Below are 14,881 nucleotides of genomic sequence, written 5' to 3' on the forward strand. Positions count from 1 at the left end.
TAGGAACTGACTGAGTAAGATCACTAGTTGTGTGCTACAGAGCTCCAAGACATTTCTGAATAAGTTTTAGCTGAGGCAGACAAACTTTAAGATCTCTAATGAGTCCTTTCATTCCCAGCCTAATCATTCTAACTAGTTTACAACTTTCTTCCAAGCGTCCTGGTAAAAGGATCCCACTCGTGACCTACACAGACATTGAATTGAGTAAAAAAGGCATTTAGAAAGATCAGAAATAAACTTTCAGTGTTTTATTTTTTTGAAACAGATACAATATTTTTCCAAGGTCACTTTACAGTAAGTGGCATACAGGCTATTAAAGTGGAAATGCTCATACAGACATTTCAGATTAAATGTGCACGGTGTATTCTACAACACAAAAACTGTATTTAACATTCTTTCTTGCCCCAGAATGATTTGGCAGCTTCAAAGAGCTAACACACATTTCCATTCTCAAAATCAATTTATTGAACAATGATAAACCCAAAACTGCAACATGATCCACACCAAGCACCATGCTTATCTCAGCAAGGACCTCTTGGAAGATCGGGCTGCAGCTGTAGAGCTGTCTTTCTCATGACCCTCAAAGTACTGCTGCTCTATTCGCCGACAAAATGCTGTGAGATTACTGTAGTTCTTCACTTTTTCAGAGAGTTCATCAGTGATTAGCTGAGTAGTAAGGATTGTGAACAGATGTCCAAACACCAGAGCATCTAATTCAGTTGGTCTGTAAAAGCAAACAGAAAAAAAGATGGGTATTTTGGAAGGCAAGTCCTGATCAAGAAAAACCCTGCTGTTCTGAGTAACCTGTAGATAGCCATGCAGTCTAAGAACTAGCATGAAATCAAGCAACACTAAACCAAATGCATGAAATCTGTGTATTGGGTATATTAAGAACCCTGCTTGTTCTCAGTATGGCATTTTCCTAGCTTTAGGGAGCTTGGAAATGTAGAAATAACATCTCTTAGATCAGACAGAGTTATTGATCTAGTTTAAAACCATACTCCACGTTTTAATCCTGTAACAAGGGCAAATGCTTATCAGGTGTTTTGGGGCTCTTCTTTTTCTTCTGCAGATGTCTATTAAAAAAACCCAACTATTATCTCACAAGGAAAAAAAAAAGGAGGAGAGTGGAAGCTTAAGACTCTCGTTCCTTTTTTTGTGCTCTGCAACAGCTGGAAACTATTCAACCAACAAGGAAGGGAATTCCATGATGGCAGCAGCTGGAAACATCTGTTTTCTGAAAGGGGACTACACAGAAGAAAACAGATATTTTGGGAATGTTTTCAGTCCTACCTTATTTTAGGTATGACCCTTCTGAATTGTCACCTTGGACCTTTAAGTAGTCCATGTATGTAAGTAGTCCACGTGCAAATTTTTTTTTTTTCAAATATATTAATAACTTCAGAGTCCCCCTTTACTAGTGTTCAAGGTATGCAGCATGAAGCTTTCCTAACTGATAAAATTTTTTGCCTTTTTATTTGTGGATCACTAAGCACTCTCCAGTGGAGATACGGACCCCTGCATAACAAACTTTAATCTGTCAGCAACAGGCGGCTTTTCTTATTTAACTCCCAAAGACTCCCAGAAGTCAAAGACTGAAAAATAATGGACTAAAACCACATACTTAGCAATATTTCACAGAGCTAAAAAGTTTAAAGGTTGAAACTGTACCAAAAAAAGCCTGGTTAACAACCAACCAACATAAAATCCCCAAGTTAGAATTCTTTAGAAATACAGAAAGGAAATTTAAGAGATACTATGCTTAATAATCACAGGAGAAGACGCAATTTAAAATCGTCTTCTATAAAGCACATTTCTGTGTCCTCTGAATTAACACTACCCAACTAGTCTCAACTTGGGATGCATTAAGGGGCAAAGACACAATGCAGAAAAGTAACCAAATGCTGCCATTTGAAGACATCTCCCTGTCCAAATGTAGTAAACTGAAATCCAGACCTGAGCATTTCTACACTGATCTATGCACAGGAGACAAGAGAGAGCTAATGTGAGGTTATTTAAGTCTGTAACATTTCAAAGATATTGAATTATTGGAGAGAAAAAAAATGTTAAAGAGCACATTGCAATTGAAAGAAACTGGTGAGAGCAGAGGACATTCCATGGAGGTCAGGTCATTTCCTTTTTCTCTCCGGGCAATGTGAATCCTGGTTTTCACTTTGCATCTAGCTCTTTGTGGACCAGCTAGCTTCTCCCCCAGTTCTTAGAACTCACAGGCACCCTCATGCTAATTCAGCTCATTCAGAACTGCTCCTGCTGTTAAGACAAGCTGTCCTGATCAGGTTGGCACGACACACATTCACTCCTCTAGTAGAGAATGTTAGCCAAGAAATTCAAGTAAAGCTCTAAGAGTATCACTTTTAATAAGAAACTAACTGTATAAAAATGTACATTTGTAGCCTACGTAAGTTGTGGTAGAATCTGTAGAGAAGATAAGCAAGAGCAAAACTAAATCATAAATACAACAAACTTACAGAAGCTTTCCCTTTAAAATCTTTAAATTTCATGTTTAGATTCCAGTCATACATTTGTATTTTTGCAACTAATCACACTGCATTAAAATAAAACAGGAGTTTCATATATACACATTTGTATGTATGTGGGTATATATCTATTTCTCATATTGCTGGATGCAGTATTTCAATGAAGAGTAACTTACTGCTTATTGAAGAAATATGGTTGTGTTCCTAATCTCTGGGAGAGAGCATGACAGCACTGATCTACATCTTCAAGCACCTATCAAAACACACAAGAAAGAAAGATCCATTTTGTCAGGAGAAAACACCATTGCAAGAAATAACCTCCTTCTTCTATTTGCACCGACAGTGGGAACAAGGAATATAACATGCTGGAATATCAAAAGCTGTTAAAGTCATTCAAACCTACACAGTGGGCAGGTAGCTAAGTGTTACTTAATCTAACATTTGATGTAAGGCAATTCTGATTAAGTGCTTCCCATAACATTTATAACTAAGCTTAATGAAAGGTGCTGACTTAAACCTCACAAGCTGTCACAATCCCACAGAGTGCCTATTAGCATCATACAGGAAGCAGGGCACAGAACTTACAACCTATTTTCAGGACTACGGCCTAAACTAACACTGACAGAGTTGTTCACTCATAGCAAAACAGCCTTCCTCCCACCCCATCAGGTTGCACATAATTTTAAGATTTATTGCTGCCAAAGGCAAATACCTCAGTCCAGGTAATGTTTTAAGAACAGAACATACATTTTACTACATCTGTTTCAGGAACGTGCTACTCTCCAAAGCCTATTACAAAAGAAAGGAAAGGAAAAGGAAAGGAAAAGGAAAACAGGGCAAAGAAATCAGGTTCACTTTTCATACTGACCTGTTCAAGTGTCTTTCCAGCCCATCCAATGGCTTTCATCTTTCGCCTAACCTCCCACTGCTTCTGATAGGACAAAATGCGGTTAAGAGGCCACGGATAAGGAGAGCCGTACCTTGGGTGAGTAATCTTTGTTTAAAAACAGAAAGGTACTGTGTTATAACACAAGAAAACACAGATATCTCTTGAACAAAACAGCTAATATTTAAACATTCCTCTCAGAAAGGGAGCCACAGAAGAGAAAGGCAGTTGTGTGTATGCTGTAACTATTTGCACAGAATCCGTAATTTGCAGCATAACTGTTTAAAGCTATTATTTCAGAAACATATACAAAGCCTGTATCTATTCTGCAGCCAGCTCCCTCCAGTAACACAGCTTCCCTAAAATGCGTATGCAAGTGAAATTAAAGTGAAAAGACTTTATCATTAATGGTATAAACCCCCATGTTTCATTTATGAGTAGGGACTTGCAGTTGTGAGCAAAAGTGTTTTCTCATTAAATTTTAATTAAGATAAATGCTGCGGAACCACTCACCTCCTCTACTGTAACATCATCACACCACTGAAGATAGAGCTAGGAAAAGAAAGAACACTTACTAAAACTTCCTAATAAAGGAGAATACAGAGACAATCATTTTTCACTGCAGAATTTTCTTTTCTAAATTAGATTAAAATTTCCATTTCATTTCTTCTCTTAGACCTTTGACGTACAAAAGAAATTAAAACTGGAAGGCAAAAGCCCAGTTGCTAGTCCTTACTTCACCAGCATCAAAACTATGCTGAGATTAAAAGCCTGCTCCTCTTGCCCACACCACACCCAACTCAAGGCAGAGGTGACCAGCCCTCAGCTCCTCAGCCACCTGCATCTTCCCAGTGCTTCCAACACTGCTCCCATGCTGGGACTGCACTACCTGAACTGGCCACAGACACGCACCAGAGGGTCCCAGCCTCCCATCACACACAGCGTGCACATGGGGACAGTGACAGCGGGGTGCCTGGCCAGCCACGGGGTGGGGTAGGACCCCAGGAACCACCAGCATTTTCTGGTCAGTTACTTCTACAGCTGTGTGACACACTTCAGATAGGTAAGGGGAATCACACATGGCTACAGGAACACATCAGCAAGCAATCCACAGTGTAAGAGAATTTATGCCTGTCTCCTTTCACCTCAAAAGTTGACAACCTAATCTAAGAACAGCAGTATTTCCACTATGGGGAAAAATCCTAAAGCTTTCTTGCCTACAGCCACTTATGTAAGTGCATGGAACTCCTCAAACTAGGGTTTGCTGTACCTCTGCTGTCAAGAGCATATTATTGACCAATTCCATGTAGGCTTTCATCTCAGCTTTTTGGACTTCATCCAGTCCATCACTAAGAGAATGGCCCTAATGGGGAAAAGAAAAAAGACACACGTAAGAACAGATACTGGAATATTCAGCAACATATGACCCAAGGACCCTTAAAGTCAATGAGCTTTGGCTCAGATCCTAATCTCTTACATAGTTCAGTAACAAATTACACACTCAATTTTTACATACGGTATCCTTTAGGATTAAAACCAAATCATCATAATGTAACTAATCTAATCTCTAAGAAATCTAAGATAATCTACAAGAAATTTAATAGCAGTTATGGATGAACACACTTTAAGCTCACAGCCTCCTGGTTAGTGTATCTCTATGGCAAGAAGTAAACACAAATTTACATCTGTGATACAGATTCAACTTCTCAGTGAAAACATGGCATTTTTTAAAACAGAGGGGAAGGCTGGGGGAGTGGGAGAATAAAGGCAAATCTGAATGGTATCTGACACTTCAGGATTTAAAACAGTCAGTTCTGGGTTTAAGACCTCTGAGACCCAGAGACAAAGCATCTAGAAAAAGAGTCTCAGAAATTGGCACTGGTATGCAGCTATCCCGCATAGAATTTACTTGCAGAATTAGAGGAAATGACAAAGAGAAACATTTTCACCTCACAAACTCCTGTTTGTATAAAACTATAGCTTTCTTTTAAAACAGCACTATATTCCTGTGGATGCTAAAAAGCAGGAGCAGAGGAATTTTCCAGCTGCTGAAGCATTTTGTGAAGTTTTCCTTTCTCATGCTTTAGCTGAGAAATAGTGAAAGACGATTTTGTAAACTAACTCTCTATCTTGCACCTGCATGGTCTTGTTTTGGTTTACTGAAGAAAATATTTTGAAATAGGCATTGTAGCATTCAGCCAATCACTCTGGGAGGTGTATGGTCAAGCAGCCAATAATGTCATTTCTCTATTGTGAACCAAGTTATATAAACGAGGTGATAATTAATGCAATAATCCCCTTTTATCCTGGAATTCCGTGTCATAATTTTCACCGTCCCTGGAGACAACAGCAACATATTCCTATACTGTTTTAACAAATTCAGTAACATTCCAGAAAAGCACACTAAATCAGCACAATGCTAAGCAGGATTAACACTCACTAATTAATGAAAACAATGTACTATTACCTTGGCTTTTACAAACTGGACTATGGGCCCAAGTTCAGATACTACTTGATTTCCCACATGAATAAAGGGTACTTTGCCTGTAAAAGGAGAAGTGTATTGTAGTAACGAGACAGAGGGTGGTGGGGAGAGAGAAGGGAACAAATGCAAACCTTCTCTGAATTATCATAAATCAATATAAAGAAAAGAAACAAGGTAAGTGAGTAAAAGTGAGTAAAAATAGTAAAGGACTCCAGGAGTAAGGGCAAAAAGAATACAAGTAATTCTGCCTACATTTAAAATTGAAGCAGTATCATTTTCCCTCTTGTGCTCTTCGTTTTTAGAAGAAGAAGGCAGTGTTCAGACCTAAATTACAACATTAGATGCCAGCAAGTGTGGACATGAGGTGTGAGTGGCAGAGAAGCCATACCATGTAACTATCACCAGTCTTAGTCCTGCACCTGCAAGATGCTCCTATGTGCCTGGATTCAGCATTTCAAAGTTCTATTTGCTAACAAATAATTCATATACCTGCATATTTTGCTGGTTTTTAATATAGCCTCATTTCACTGCTTTAAGAAAAAATATCAGTAGCAGCACTAGAACCCATATAGTTGGCAGACATATACTGACAGGCACTTCCATATGGCCACCAGGTAATCAGTAAATATGGACCTCCTCACACAACAGAAATCTGGGACAGAGTGAGAGGATCGCCGGACTTCTGCACCCTGCACTCTGTAATTCTTTCTGATTTTTAGGCAAGCTTTGCAGCTGGCGTCTGGGCATTTTTAAGCAGTCACCTCCAACAAAAACAGGCTGTGTACCCTTCTAATACTTAACTTTTTGGTGGTTGGTTTGGATTTTTTTCCAGGCAGTCTCATGGATCTGATTTAAAATCACCTGTCACCCTTAATAGTGACTGCACCCTTTGGTCTCCTGTATCAACATCCTGGCAATCAACTCCCACACAGGGTAGCAAAAGAGAACCTTTCTCTGGTATTGTTTCACTCCAGTAATAGGAAAATATAACAGCATTTCCTGGGATATTCCCTGGCTGCAGAATAAAGCCACTTTTGGACACATGTCTTTCTGCTTTAGGACATTTGAGAGGTTTCCACCAGGCACTGAACTGTCTGAACACTTTATACGGTACTGTTACACATTGTGCCAATGTTCCTTTGCATTTCATCGCTTTGATTGTTTGCAGAGGAGAAACTGCACTGGAGAGGAGGGGGAAAGGCAACCCACACACAGTAGCACTGCCCGACTGTTATCAGCAAGACAAGGCATAGTTGCCATGGTATCAAAATGGAGGTATAACACAGTAATCTAAATGAAGGCCACACTTACCAGATGGGGACATGTACTCAGCATTTGCCCTGCAAATCACCCGGATTGGCAGATTGCACATTTGCAAAAAGGCCTGGAAACAAAGAGTTGCATTTGAAAAGCATTAATATACCAGTGGCAAACAAATGTGGTGTTCTCAATACATTTGACTGTGTTAGCTAGTTCCTAGCACACACTTAGGAAGTATAGTTCCTTGCATACTGTTTTTAGGAAGAAAGAAGCGTAAGCAAAAGAAAAACAAAGGGATTTTAACTTCATTAGACAACTGTTTATCATTCAGTCACTGACTGGAATTCTTCTAATGCAGTTTCATCTATTTTTACTGTTTTTTTCAAGATGGGCAAAGAAGCAGTCAGTACCTTTCAGACACAATTAGTGCTGTGGCTGTACAAAATCAAGTGACATTTTGCCCCTTTTGAAAACCACAGTACTCATTTCTTCTGGCTAAAGCTGGCTAGTCAAGTTCATGTTGTGTAACATGGCAAACACATATGGCACCTTCCCGTATTACAATTACAACAGCTGCCAGAAGTTTTGCTCTATGATACAGTCAGAGCACAAATCTGGTTTGGGACAAAATATTATTTTTAATTTATGGGATTCATGGAGAGCATAAGTGATCAATTTACTGTTTCCTTCTATCTCTGTGCTTCGATTCAAAGCACTCTCAGTAGGCTAACAATTTCTGTCAGCACCTGCCACTACCACAAAATCCATAGGCTGTTTCTGTTGAAATACCAAAATGTCAAGAGAAGTATTTGCACTTTGGACAGAACATGGCAAATAAGGAATCTCTTAATCTCTAGAGACTCTCATAGCTCAGCTAAGTCCTATCATTCATTTTGTCTCTGCAATTAGACAGATCACAACTCCAGACTCCAAAATTAATCTATTGCCTATTTAAACAACATGACTTGAGGTAAAAAAAGCCTACAGCAACAAGGCTCCCATCATGAAGAAAAATGCTGTTGTAACACAGCACTTTCTACACAAACCTCCTCCCTGCTCTTCAGATTGCAGGATCTGGAAGTAAACTGCACTCTCACATCTTTAGCTGCTCAGACTCTAATCACAAACATGAAAGCAACCTAAACCTTGACCTTAAGATTTGCTCATCTCTGCACCAAATGAGACCTTAAGTCATGAACTATCATCAGCCCTGTTCCTAACTTTGTGGCTTCATCAAGGAAACAAAAATAACCTCAACAGCTCCTCTCCTCTCACCTGTGCTCTTCAAGGCTTATTTACAAACTCTAACCCATCCAGGGAAAAAAAGCCAAAAACTTTGGTTCTTTTCCCACCAAACTGAAGAACTGCATAGTCCATTACGATATTTGGCTCCTGCATGTTTAGATGACCTGACTCGAATCCGAATCTCAATTTAAACTATGGTCACAAACTGCTACACAAGACATTCATTACAGCTGACAAGAGCCCATCTCAGAACTGTGAAGGCTCTACAAAATATATCAGAAATGTGGATTTCTACATCTTCTGACTTCCTCAGCGCAACTAACTTAAAGCTCTGCTAGGAAGCCAATACACATACAGACAGAGACATAGACAGCTATATAAGGAGAGGGTAGTAGTCATGGTCAACATAAGTCAAATACTTCAGGTCCTGCACTATCTAGCAATAAATTGGTCTCCAGAGTGTTTCATCCCAAATAGAACCTCTATTACTGCTTAAGGATGCAGCCATCACACAAAATACAAAGCACTGGCCATGTTTGACAGCATATCACTTACCAAGTCTGTGCTCCCATCAGAATACATCAAAAATTGGGGATCTTGCTATCTTGGCACCACAAATTCCATGCAAACAGTAAGAATACCCAAAGGACTAATTCTTCAGTAATGTAAGTAATTTAGGCATTGTTCTGTCTCAGTCCTAGATCTGTTCCTTTGCCTGCTGTCTCTGCAGGACCTGGCAATGTCCATGCTGCTCCAGCTGCTGTTACATGTAGCATGTTTTCTGCCCAAACTGGGGCTTTATATGTAACTTCTTCGGAAACAGTTAAGAGACAAGAACACAGACTTTGGTTTAGATCACATACATGCTCCTATGCCACTGCCGGACACCAAAAATATATACCAACTCAACTGGTACACAGACTTCATTCTTCTGAAAGCTCTACCAGCAGCTAACACCATATTCTCAACAGTACTGTGCTGCAGTGGAACAAATGGCACCAAACAACAGGTCCAAAGAATTTCATCACTGGTCTAGGCTTACTGAATTAATTTCTTTCACAGTAAGGCATTAAATTAACTCTGCAATTCTGCAGAGATGAATTTTGTAACTGCCATGTACTATTCAGACTGCAAGTCTAGAAGAAAAAGAAAGTCTGAATTGCACTGGAGTTAGGGCAACACATGAATAAGTGAAAAGCTACAAGTGCAGAGACACATTTAAGGAAAAGGAGGTGAATCAGAGAACTACTTTTACTTTTTCGTATCAGCGTATCAAAAATAGGACATGCTTGCACAGAATACTTAGGTTACACAAGTTGCTTCAGATTATTGCCTACTGTATACTGCACTGTACACAGGCTCCTATGTAGCACAAGGTTTCTACAAAAAATAGTCTGTGCCTCTGAAAATCTTTTCAGTTTAAAGAGTTTACACTAGTTTTCATCACATCTGACCTTTCTTTCTCCCCTTCTGCTCAATAAACATCCACAGAGCAAGGAATATCAACTCTTATTACCTGGAAGGGAAATTTCACCTCAGTCTCTGGCCTAGTACAAAGGGACTTGAGAATATGCTGACATTTTGTAATTTCAAAAATGCAAACACACTGGGTCCATGTGCCTTTTTGAACTTTGTAAAAAAAAGAGAAGAGATAAGGATGAACTAGATTTGAGCTCTATTGTGGAAATAAATATTAACGACATAAAAATGTTTGCTACACTTCATAATAAGAGCACAGATTCTAGTAATGTTAGAAATCATTCACTCTACCCTCAGTTAAAAAAAACAAAAAGAAAAAAAAAATTAGTAAGACCCTAAAGTAAACACCAAACCAAAAACCTGAGAAAACTTCCTCAGAATAGTCATCTTCAGTCCTGATGAATGCTTCATTAAATGGGAGACTAACTGAAGAATGATAGGCTTAAAACCCATCCAGTTCTGCATTTAGCACATCGGTCTTCCTGCGAGGCTCTGAAACAGTGACCACTGACTACTGGAGCTGCCCCTTTAGCACCTTTACAAGGCTTCTTCCAGCAACCCCCTTCAGCATCCCCATGCCAAGACCTGTTCCACTTCAGTCTTTGTCTATATTTAGGATTGGCTTTAAGATGAATGATGAAATAAACCTAAATATGTAATACAGTATGTAATATTAATAGTATAACCTAATATAAAATACAATCAACCTAAGAAAAGAATTTTTTTAAAAACCCTGCTATTACATCTTTTAAAAGATAGAAGCCCAGGGAACAAAAAGACCAGTACATCTGTCTATTATGAGCTGTAACTTGTATCCACAGCATGACCTGTTCAATTTTAAGTGCTCCTCGTTCTGCAGCAAAATGAAGGAAAGGTCCACAATATAAGACAAATTTAATCCTTATTGGATCTACACTGCTTAACTAATCATTAACTAGAGAAGTAGGTCAGTATCTACTTCTTGCTTCAGCTTAAACTAATAGTCCACTGGACACCCTTCAAGTCAACTAAAAAACCCATGTGAATCAGTAACTAAGAAGACAGTACTATCCCAAACTAGGAGGGCTCAGCCTAAGAAATAAGCCTTGCAATTTGCATTACTATGAGTACTTACATTTTTTCATTGATGTAACTGACATGCTTTGGAAATTATTAGCATTAACAACAGAGGTGGTTTTGACTTTTCAAGTGAATGCATTCCATATTTATGGAAATTATGGTTTCTTTTAGAAAAAAACATGGACAAGGATCATGACCAATGCATTCCTATAAATACCCACTGCCAGAAAATCTCAAAATTTTTTCTGATGCATTCAACTAGATATGCTAGACATTAGAAAAGAACTGATGTTAGACCTTAAGTGGCACGAACTATTACAAAAATAGTTGAAATTGCAACAGATCAAAGAAATCCTAGAGAGAGAATATAGGACAAAGCAGCAATTTCTCTGAGTCTTTATCTCATTACATGCTTTAGCCCAGTGATCAAGGGAGGATTTGTTCCCTTTTTGACCACTCATGCAGAATGTCAAGAACCAGCACATTTGGTGTGCAGATGGTATCAGACCACCATGGCTTCCAACTCTGATAAAAGATGCCATGGAACACTGATTACTTCAGCTCAGAACATCTTGTTTCCCTTCTCACATACACAGTTTGAGCAGGCAAGTTACCCCTGCTTTTCTTGTGAGAGAAATATTTTCCTGTGAGCAAATGGGAGTGTGCTCAGCTCCTGTAAGTGCTTTTGGGCAAGAGATGGAAGGCTGAAACCACCCCAGTGCAGTTTTGCTGAGATTTATGAAGACATCAACACCCCTTCAAAGACACAGCATCAAAAGCTGAGCAGTCTGAGAGATCAAGGGCCCAGGCTTATTCTAGTACATCAGAGATTATTGTTAACATCATAAATTTGGCTGATCAACTTAAAAAAGGACTGAAAGGGGCCAACTGAATTCCAATAACACACAAGCTAGTTAATGACACCCTTGTGAAAATTCACCTAAAAATGGCAAGCAAAGCACTCACAGCAAAACTAGAAACAAGACATTTAACTAAGCACAGCCTGTTCTACCTTGTAAAGATGCCTGTAATTCCAAATAACAGCATTAAATTTCCAGCTCTCTTCTCCTCTGGAAAAAAAAAAAGTGTATTACCAAAGAACTAAGAGGCTGACTACTATAGGCCTCAACCTGGATCCTCCTCAACCAGGATTCTCACCCAATAATACTACAGCAGCAGCAATTCTTCAGAAGAGGAGGAAAAAAATTAGCTCTCATGTCTGTAGTAAAACTAATACACATTTCTTCATCTAAAGTTTTCTGGTCCAAAGTAATTGTAAAGATGTTCACTGAAAAAGTTTATTGATCCTTTGAAAACGACTCTTCCAAACAGACTCCGAGCAGGGTAACAGAACTGAATTACTGAAATTGGGGGGGGCAGGTTTTATGCTTAACACCTATTCAAAGAGTTAACTTTGAGAGGAGCAATTAACACTCTTATTTACCCTTGCCCATATTACAGAAGATCACAAGGTGACTGCCCAGCAAACTTACACAAATAAAGGAAACTTCCTTAGAGCACAAATATATAGAATTCACTACAACTGAAGGACATCAAACTAACACTCTCAGGCTTTTAAAAGCAATGAATAATTTCATGGCTTATACTAGTTAATGCAGCATAAAACAAGAATAATTAAATTCAGATAGGAAATAACTTGAGTTTATTCCCCTGGTATGAGCAAGACTGCCTCCTTTATCCATATATTCTACTGATTATTTGCATTATGGTAATTTTAAAAACTGGGGTCATATTTCTTGTGCAGTATTGACACTGGTCAATGGCTGAGACAGATGTCGGGAAAACTGTCCAGCTTAGCAGCTTATGGTTAATATGTCTGCTACAAACACATACGTACAGTTATTTCTGGAACAAAGTGTGTCCTTTCTTTGGATGAGTTTAATGTAAGAAACAGATAAAGGCATTAAAAAATAAAAATTTGGTTTAATAGGATCTGTCAGCTTCTCTCCTACACATGCTCTCTGCCTCTTTCCTGCAGGCTAACAGTCTCCTCTCTCACACTCTTCCAGCCTCTCTACCTGTCACATTACCTGGCACCCAAAAAGGGAAGGAAGAAATGTGAAAAATACATTTTTAGCAATGATACCTCCCTTTTTCCAGACTGAAACCATTGAATCTACAGTGCTGCTACTGCCCCTGTGCACCCAGTTTTTAATGGGAGACTTTGATGTAGACAGAAATGGAGGTTTCTGCATATCCATGAGGAGAAAAGGATAAGAGGGAGGCAAAGAGATGCAACCAGACTAATTATTTATGTTCTTCCCTACCATCCCAATATTTACTGTTACAGAGTAGGGAAGAAAGAGTTGTGGACAACAAATTGAAGAAAAGTATGGAGAAGCCTCTCAGTGCCTTTCCTGCCCCACTGCACATTGATCCACAAAGGACTGTGGTTTGTATTGCACTGCCTTCTGCTCACAGAGAACAGCATGAGCCACTCTGTTTTAAAAGTCAGGTGGAAGAGGGAAGTTTGTGGTTTTGCTGTGAGAGAACAAAGTACTGGTACTATGTGAACAGGGCTGATAGGAAGCTTTGAGGTGACACTTGTTACAAAATTAATCAAATATCTTATGCCTATCATTCATTTCAGTCATGGCAGGTGACACCTCCTGCCAGAATTATGGAGTATATTTACAACAGCATTGCTTAAAGGACACAATCCATGTAAGGCTTGCTTTTTCTTATAGCCCATCCAATTTAAAATTCAAAATGTAAGTAGGATGTTGGATTTCAATTATGTAAAAAAGTAATCAGAACAATGACTTTTGTGCTGATTTGGCACAGTTCAAAAGCCCAGGGCCCAGAAACCACAGCCAGGCACAGGACAACTCACCCCACCCTTCCCTTCCTCCTCCCTCCCCTCCCTCCTCTTCTCACACGTGACTGACATTCTCATCTCCGCTGCTGCTGCTGCCACCCTCAGAACAATGCAAGAAAGGGGTGCCACTGTGTCTTCCTGGGATGACAAGTATGGAAAGTGACTGTGCATGAAATACAATAGGAAGGCATAGGAGCAGGGAGGGAGGAGTTTTGTATTTATTCCTAGAGGTAATTGGTTTAGGTGTGATTTTTACTCTTGCTCTCCCTTCCTCTTTGCCCTGCCCAGCTAAGGAAGGGCTGTTTGGACACCATCAGCTGGACACACGACACATATCAGGCAGCAAATCACCCTGTCAGAGCTCCATCACAATGCTCTCCCCTTCCCCTACAGTTCCCTCCCAGAAAAACATATATGAGCAAACACATACACTCATTAAAAATGAGTTACAACTTGAAGTAAATCACATCCAGATTGCAGTTTCTGAGATCAGAGGCAAGAATGAAATTACTTATGCCAAGACTCAAATAGTTCACAATTTATGTCCCCACATGAGGAACACTATTTTCAGATGGCACAGACCAGGCTTCATTTGAAGAAGATATATTCATGATTAGTTTTTAATAAAGAACGAGCCATTCCAAGCCATCTCTTATTCAGCAGCACTTCTAAAGGCACTCACACAATACTGTTAGGAAGGAAGAGTGAAATGCGTTTTCTGTTTTCATTTTCATGTTATTTCATGAGCATACAATGGACAGCATGTGATGACAACTGAAGAGTTACCCTCTACTTTATTGCAGGAACACATTTTAAAATTAAAACCCATGAACAAATCTACAGAATAATTCAGTTTTCATATCAAACAGCTGCAGTCCCTTTAACTGAAATAGTGTGTCTAAGGTTATAAATGAAAACTGTTCAGTATCATTGCTTGAGTGACAGATTAAATTCCTAATCCAGTTATGGTAATGGCCACATGTGTAGTTTAACATAAATTAAGATCTTAATTATATTTGTGACTATTTTAAACAAAATAACAAATTCCTCTGTACCTGTGAATGTAATTTATAGCAAAGCCACGTTCATTCTCCAAAACAATCTATTTTATACTGCATCATGGCACTGCT

The 14,881-nt window shown here is 39.1% G+C and overlaps 1 protein-coding gene across 1 annotated transcript in view; it reads right to left on the reverse strand.

Moving 5' to 3' along the window:
- Positions 1 to 233: 233 nt before the first annotated feature.
- Positions 234 to 14,881, reverse strand: part of MTX2 (metaxin 2) — a 29,092-nt gene continuing 14,444 nt past the window's right edge. Inside the window, exons 4-10 of the mRNA XM_017735794.1 lie at positions 7,181 to 7,253; positions 5,852 to 5,928; positions 4,655 to 4,747; positions 3,898 to 3,936; positions 3,367 to 3,492; positions 2,675 to 2,751; positions 234 to 724 (exon numbers count right to left, since the gene is read on the reverse strand). Coding sequence (XP_017591283.1) covers positions 517 to 724; positions 2,675 to 2,751; positions 3,367 to 3,492; positions 3,898 to 3,936; positions 4,655 to 4,747; positions 5,852 to 5,928; positions 7,181 to 7,253 — 693 coding nt within the window. The 3' untranslated portion in view covers positions 234 to 516. The remainder of the gene's footprint in view (positions 725 to 2,674; positions 2,752 to 3,366; positions 3,493 to 3,897; positions 3,937 to 4,654; positions 4,748 to 5,851; positions 5,929 to 7,180; positions 7,254 to 14,881) is intronic.

This window comes from Corvus brachyrhynchos, unplaced genomic scaffold, assembly GCF_000691975.1.
Source record: "Corvus brachyrhynchos isolate BGI_N302 unplaced genomic scaffold, ASM69197v1 scaffold255, whole genome shotgun sequence".
In the NCBI taxonomy this organism is placed as follows: Eukaryota; Metazoa; Chordata; class Aves; order Passeriformes; family Corvidae; genus Corvus; species Corvus brachyrhynchos.